The following is a 7,636-nucleotide window of genomic DNA, read 5'->3' on the forward strand; positions in this document are numbered from 1 at the left end:
TCCCTATAGGAGGGCTGTCAGTGATTCCCTGTTGTCTCCAGGATACTTATCAGAGCCACATACCACTCTTGGCTGGGTCTTCTGTTCTGTTCTCTAAACTCCGGCTTAAGGTCTTTCAAATTCAAATCAGTTTTTCATACACCAATAGTAAACAAGTGTAATTTTCTTAAATTAGAGATTATCCCTTGCTTATTTCCAGTCAATGAGATGCTGCTGCTCGTAGGTGATGGTTTGGTGTGTACTTGTTTGTGTGTGGACAGTGGTCATAAACTAGTACCATGGTACCTCTATGCTACATCTGGGCTCTCCAGCATTTGGCCTGGCTCTATCCCCACTCTGCACCCCCAGGAAAGCCAGACTTTGTTCATCTGCACCTTTACCCCCTCTCATTGGAACTCCAGTGCCTGAATGCAAAGCCGCCTCACCTACACCACTCCCAGCAGCCTTTGCAGCACTTTCTGAGAGTCCCCACTGCAGTAGGATCCTGTCTTGGCTCCCCCTGGTTTTCCTTGTGGTCAGCAAGCTCTATCTCAGGGATGGTGTTCAGCACTACTTTGGAACCCTCAGACCTGGCATTGTGCTTCGTCCCTCTGTAATGTTCCTTCAGTATTCTCTGTTGGGTTATGGGATAGGGAAGAGCTTGGCGCAGAATGCAGAGTTCTAAATTCTGCCCCTCAGTTACTATGGGCTTCCTCACCTGACCTTCTATTTGCTCATGGACATGTGTATCCAGGAAGAGAAGGAGCAGACTCCTTGAAGGAGGATGGCACTTGTCGCTCTGTTTGGAAGCCTGACAGAGCAGCAGCTCTGTGTCCTGACACACAGCAGCTCTCTTCAGACCCTTGATTAATGAATCTGTGAGTGGATGAAGTAGTAAGTAGAAAGTCATCTTCCACTGTGCTCTGGTGTTGATGGTCCCTGCCTACCCTGACACCATTGGGTCATAAGTGTCTAACTTCATTCCTCAGGGAGGTGGGGTCTCTTCCCACTGAATTTAGAAGAGACTTTGTCTTCGAGGAGAAGGAAAGAGAGGGTGGGGCTGCTGGGGTGAAGCAGAAGTGCCCATTGTCACAATGCTTGGGTATGAGAGTGGTGGACTGGAATGGTCCTGGCTCCAGCCTTTGCAGCTGTGTGTCCTGGGACCTCTGGCTGAGCTGGTGTTCATTCAACCAGCCCCGAGTGTCGTGGAGTGACTCATAGGCTCTAGGATTAAGGGCTTGGAATCAGGATCTCCATGCGGTAGGCAGGGAAGCCAGCCCTGAAGGTCAGCGGAGCCAGCCAGGTGTTCCTCTAGAATTGCTTTGGCCTCTTGCCTCCGTGGGCACTGTGCATGGGCCACCTGGATCCCGAAGTGGGACAGGTGGGGCTCGTGTTGTTCAAGAAACTAGACTCTACCCATGTGTGAGCAGGTCTTCGGAGTACCATGGCCTTTCCATCGCTTGGGAATCTCGGGAAGGAGGCCTCAAGGTTAAGGCAGGGGCACAGGGGAACGTGGGAGGCAGCCACTAAATGCGGAAGCGGGTGTTACAGCAATTAGCTGCTAATGCCTCAGAGGTGGCAGAGGCATCCCAGCAGTTAGCACTGCTGTGTTACCCAGAGACCTGCTAATGGGACCCACTAATGAGGCCTTTGCGCCTCCCGGAGTCTCTTTGCAAGGGAAAGGTGGTATTTGTTACTCCAGGGACAGGCCCCAGAGAAATCTCAGCAGAAGACAACTAGATGCTCACCTGTCCCCTCCCTCTGAAGACACACGCGTGGTCCTTACTAGGTATTTACCAAGATTCGACATGGCATACGTATGCCCTGTGTGTCAGCACAGTCATGGGGGTGGAGGTAGGCATCTGGTGTGCTGCACCTGCTCAGAGAGCAAGACTCTCCCTCCTGCTCAGTGAACTCCCCATACAAAAGTTCAGAGTGCTCTGCACCTGCTCAGATAGCGAGACAATCTCTCCTGCTCAGTGAACTCCCCGTACGAAGGTTCAGAATGCTCCGCCCATCTCCACTTGAGATGGCAATTTCAAACATGCATAAAGAACATACATGGTGACCTTTCTGCTCCTGGTCTCCCTCCTGGCCCTGGGTTTGAGACACTCAGGGTGGGAAGAGGCAGGGGCCCAAGCACACAGCTTTCAGACCTTTGTCTCGTCCCTCTCCCGTGAATCTCTCTCATCCCCTGGTGGTGTGAGGCAACCAGGAGCAGCCGCTCTGTGCTATGTGAGTCACTGGATGGGATACTATGGGGTTTCTGAGCTGAAGATGCTGCAGTAGCTCCCTGCCGAATTGTTGATTAGGGCCAAGTGCCTCATAGAGTGCTGCTTCTCACCCTCTGCCAGCCCTCCTGTGAGACACCCTCTGACCTGCACAGCCCGTTCGGCAAGGACAACCATTTTCTCTGGTGTTTAGTAGCCCAGCTCTGCACAGCCTTTCTGGTCCTGCTGGCAGGGCCAGATGCAGCCCAGACTCTGGTTCAGGGTCTCCCCGGTGCCCATCTTGCATTCCCTAAACCCTGAGGACTGGGCCTCCCCTCCCCCATCAGAACCCTACCCTCCTGGAGCTTCCGGTGGGGATGAGGGCAGGAAAAGTAAAGGCTTTCGTGATCATGAAAGCACACATGAATAAACACATAATTGGCACTCATGGGAGGCAATGGATGGGATGAAGGCAGATGGAGAGTGTTGTAGACCATCTTCTATAGATGAACACACTCCATCCCTACTGTCTCTATTTCCTGTCACTACAGCCCCAGGGAAGCAGGTCTTCTATGCCTCCCCTTCCTCTTTGTACTCTGTTAATAGGGTGGATCCCTGGTGTATATCTGGTGCCAATGCATGTTTGCAGAATGGTTGAGTGGGTGAATAAATGAGTGAATGAGTTCTTCAGTGAAGGGAAGAATGTAGTCTGATTAGTAGCCAAAGTGTCCCTTGCTTTCCTCTATGCAGTGAGGATGAGTGTGTGTCAGAGACCCAGGATGCCCTTCCCTAAATCTATGCTGGCCATGGAGGGCTAGAGGTGGAGGTTGGGTGACCCAGCCAGTCAGTGACAGTATTGATTGTGGTAATGAGAATGTCGGAGGAGGAAGAACATATGGGTGAGGCAGAAGAGAGGCTAAAAGAGAGGGAAAGGGAGCTGGCCCTCCTGCCCACTCCTCCTCACCCCGTGTTGAAGCAAGTCACATGTCATGGAAGGACAGAGATTCCCCCTACCCACCATGACAGACCATAGAGCAGAGAGGGCATAAAGACAGTAGGAGAATGACCAGCACTTTGTTCTACTAGTAAGAAGCAGAGCCAGGATGGAGGGCACTGTTGCCTCCTGGTGTTAGCAGTTGCACCAGTCATGAGTGTGTACTACCATGAAGGATGGGAGGTGGTGATGCAGGGGTGAGGCAGGGCACACAGCCATGAGTGTGCACTACTGTGAAGGCTGGGCAGTGGTGATGTAGGGGTGAGGCGGGGCACAGACTACATTGGTAGTTTGTCTTGCCCCAGCCAGAGAGCACTGGCGCTGGAGCTGAGCAGGAAGTCAAGTGACTGGCTTCCTATGTCTAAGGCTCAGAGAACACAACACAGGGTAGAAGTCTAGTGTGGGCATCTTGGGGTGAGCTGCTGGCCAATCGGCCAGGGTCCTCGTGATCTGGGTCATTAATGGAGCATTCTGACTGACTTGCCATTTAATTTGTGTGTGTTGCTTTTCGCCCCAGCTGCTAAGGGGCTTAAGCCGTACACATGACTGCATACACTGTGTGGCCATCACTCTTCCCCTCAGAGCCTGCATGGGGTCTCTTGTGGGGACCTACTAGTGACCTTGATAGACATCCCCGCCCAGACTCCCCTTCCTCCAGATCCCCTCTGAGACTCCATTATCCTTCCATAGTGTGTGCCTCTGATGATGGAAGCTGCCATGTGCAGAGGAAGCAGGTACTGTGCTTTCAAATGCATTTGTTTACATCTCCAGCATGTAAGGTTTAGGAGACTTAGCCTATTCCCATCCTGGGTCCTGCTGTGCCAAGAATGTTGCTGCGACCAACGGACTGGCAGTTCCATACCCATCTGGCACCAGTGGGCGGAGGAAGGAAGGGAAAGGGGGAGCATCGTGGGATAGATTGCCTCAGGAAATGAGAGACCGGCCGTCTGCATCCTGCATATACTGTGTGGCCATGAGGAGGCAACAACAGGAGGGTCCAAGACTGACACGTGTGCATCTTTGAGCGGCCCTTGTCCCAGATACGTTCTGTTCCCCACTGTTTGCCATGTGTTTGGTCCACCTATGACACTGCAGTAGGGAATGGCCTCTTGGGACCGACCCTCTTACTTATTGGTCTTATTGGTCAGTGAGGTACAGCCTACAGGGAGGTACAGCCTACAGGGAGGTACAGCCTGCAGGGAGGTCCAGCCCTAGGCTCATCCTGAGTAAACAAGGCACTAAGTCACTGCTCTGAAAGCCTGCAGGAGCTGCGATGGGCTGGCCCTTCCCATCCCAGGCAGCACTGACCAAGAAAAGTCTGCTGAGGGAGGGATCAGTCACCGACTCCACACTCGGCCCTCCTCAACTGAAGCTGGCCTTCGACACAGCACCTCTGGGTGCTGCCACATGCTAGTCCTTACTATCTACAGTTGCATTACCTTCAGGGTCTGCCACAGGCTGTCTGAGGTCTGCAGTCCCTGCTTTGCAGATGGCTCGCTGTGGTAGAAGGGACGGTGGGCTGTAGAAGCATTGACCCATTGGATCCTGAAGGCTGACTCCCCACCCAGCCAGGCCACCTCCCGGAGCCTGGTGCTTCTGAGCTTCATCCTCACACCCAGCCCTGCTCTGCCAGTCTCTGCAGGCCTTGAGAGGACTCTGCTGTCTCTTTGGACAAGAGTCTCAGCCCTTCCCTGGTGGCAGATGGAACCCTGGCTGTGGGGGGATCAGGGTGGCAGTGTGGTCATGGGCATGGCGTCAGGGCTTGGGTGCCACGAAGGGGCATTTGAGCAAGGTTCAGCATCTGGAGTCAGGCCTGCCACTTCTTCCCAAGAGACGAGGGAAGTTTGAATCCAAGAACGTGGGCAGGAGGCAGGTCCTTCTCACTGCTGGAAGTGACAGCATCCTTGCCTGGGGAGGGGTCCTCCAAGGTGGAGAAGGGTCTTCCAGGGTGGTGCTTAGGCTCTTGTTTAAGCGCTGGCAGCTGCCTGGGGATCCAGGGTGAGCCGATGGCTGTGGTACCACTCTGGACCTGATCGTCTCCTGCAGTCCTTTCGTTTTTGTTGAGTTTTGTGTTCTATCTGAACAAAACTTCCAACAAAGCCACATTTGTCAGAGGCTCTGAACCATCCATTGGGTTGTGTTCCTCCCTGCCTAGCCCCCCCCACCCCAGCATTTGATTCTCCACAAATGCATCCTCTGCTCACATCAGCTTGGGTCTATACACGGTCCCGCACATAGAAGTAGCATGTATGGCATGATTTGGCACACATATCCTTTTATGTCTCCCTTTTATGTCCCACATGTATGTAGGACTGGCCTGAAATTTTTTAATGTAGCCCAGGCTGGTTTCAACTCTCCTGCCTCTGCCTCTGTGAATCTTCACGCCCACTTACCTGGTTTTGACCCAGTGGGTCTATCTTCCTCTGTGCACGTGAATCCACCCAATCTTCAGCTACGCTATATCTATTCCATCTATATCCTAGCTGGGGAGAGAAGGAACCAGTTCCTCATGGATCTGAGGCAGGCGAGCAAGGGAATAATTGAGTAACCTGGGGGGTCACTGATGTGTGTTATACACAGCCCTCTTCTAGTAACACATTTGGCAGTCTAACTCCATCACCTGCCTGAACTATACACATACACACCCTTAAGCAAGTGTTCCTAGCAATCTGATCCCCCGTCAAGCCCCTGCTTGTATCGGGCTACACACACACTCCTCTCTGAGGGAGGGCTGGTTCACCTTCCTTGACAACCACCAACTTTAAAGACAGTCATGCTCTTACGTCCAGGTGAGAGACTAGGAAGAGTGGTCTGACCTGAATTCATTTGAGGCAAAGTATGTCCTCAAAAGGGAGGCCATGAAGCGCCCCCTATTTATCACCTCATGCCTATGCATAATTAGACACGCATAAAAATCCGATGCATTATGAGAAGGGGTGTGCACAGTGGAGAAGTGGCTACACGACCTAATTTGTGAGACTAGACAACAGCACCCAGGTCCTTCCTTCTCTTGAACCCAAAAGGAACTCAAGGCTCTATGTTATTGGGTCCTCGACTGGTGGGACCCGCTGCTCCCTTGTGTCCCTCTGCCTAAGTAAAGCACCCTCATTACTTTTGCAAATCCCAGCTGGCTTTTGTGTCAGGTCCTTGAATAGGAGACCAGGAGTCTAGGCACACTCCGCCCAGACCCTGACTTCAGGGAACAGGCTACCCTGTAGGATGTTAACTGTGTCTAGCATGGCACACCTCACGACCTGGAATTTCCTGGAACATCCATGTGCACCTTCTGCTGTGTGCACGTGTCTTAAGTCACTAGCCAGGAGGGACCCAAGGGCAAAGATGCGTCCCTTTATCCCTTTATGGCTCAGGCTTGCTCTGCAGCTGTTCCCTGTGGTGATCTGATGGGCAGGCCTGTATGTGTGTTCTGCGGCTGGGCCTGGTCTGTGCTCTGCTCTTGAATAGCTGATGACTGGGGTTGGGGGGTAAGTGATTTGGGGGACTTTGTGGTTCCTTGATGCCTGTGTGCTTAAGCCAAGGGCTCAGCCCAGTCTCCACAAGAAGAGAGTAAAGACTTCCTAGAGGGGAAATCTTATCTGACAACATTTTCAGTCCACACGAGGCATGCCTCTCAGGATAGCTATGGGTACAGCCCAACACATTTGTAGATGACAATGTTTGGTCATCCCTGGCTAAGGTAGAGGAAATTTGGAAAGGAACGCAGCATGGGCAGTAGGCACAGCATGTACAAAGGTCCTGGGGCAGAGGGGAGTTAGTTCATCATGCAGTCAGCCAGCTGTTAGACCACCGTGGCAAGGAGGTGGGGGTGGGGGTGACAAGTGATCAGCTGCTATGGAGGGAGAGTATCCATGGAAAGGAAAGTGGATCCCACCCTTCCTGAATTACTCTACCTCCCGCATGCACTCTGTCAGGAGGAGGCCCCGGGAGGTTCTACTCCCTTGATATTTCCCTGAGATATATGCTTTAAGGGGTCACTTAAAGTGAGATGATCGCTTAGGCCCCCAGGAGCCTGAAATCATCCCTTGAGACCCTTCCCTGTTCTCACTTTGCAGATGAGATGGACCAAACTCCCCCAGCACGCTCCGAGCCTCTGGTCTCAGGGATTCGAACTCCCCCTGTGCGGAGGAACAGCAAGCTGGCCACCCTGGGCAGGATCTTCAAACCCTGGAAATGGAGGAAAAAGAAAAACGAGAAACTGAAGCAGACAACGTCAGGTAAGGCCCCAGTGAGATGAGGGGGGGCACAAGCCAGGGGTCCCCACATCACACAGAACTGCTAGCCCCCCTCTGGTCAGCATAGGGTGGTGCTCACACTTGGCCATCCATAGCCTCACTAACGTAACAGCAGGTTCTCCCTCAGTGCCGCTGGCTGGGCTTCCTGAAGATTTACTTTCATTTTTATGTGTATGAGAGTTTTGAGTGTGTGTGTGTGTGTG

At 52.7% G+C, this 7,636-nt stretch overlaps 1 protein-coding gene across 3 annotated transcripts in view; it reads left to right on the forward strand.

The window, feature by feature from the left end:
* Window positions 1-7,636, forward strand: part of Phactr3 (phosphatase and actin regulator 3) — a 215,404-nt gene that overhangs the window by 116,324 nt on the left and 91,444 nt on the right. Inside the window, exons 1-2 of one of the 3 annotated variants that reach the window (XM_031372947.1) lie at window positions 669-873; window positions 7,254-7,415. In XM_031372947.1, the coding sequence (XP_031228807.1) occupies window positions 7,259-7,415 (157 nt within the window). In that variant the 5' untranslated portion in view covers window positions 669-873; window positions 7,254-7,258. Of the gene's footprint in view, window positions 1-668; window positions 874-7,253; window positions 7,416-7,636 lie in introns of those variants that run through there. The other 2 variants (XM_031372948.1, XM_031372946.1) reach the window with 2 other exon arrangements.

The sequence above is a fragment of the Mastomys coucha genome, unplaced genomic scaffold (genome assembly GCF_008632895.1).
Source record: "Mastomys coucha isolate ucsf_1 unplaced genomic scaffold, UCSF_Mcou_1 pScaffold15, whole genome shotgun sequence".
Classification (NCBI taxonomy): domain Eukaryota; kingdom Metazoa; phylum Chordata; class Mammalia; order Rodentia; family Muridae; genus Mastomys; species Mastomys coucha.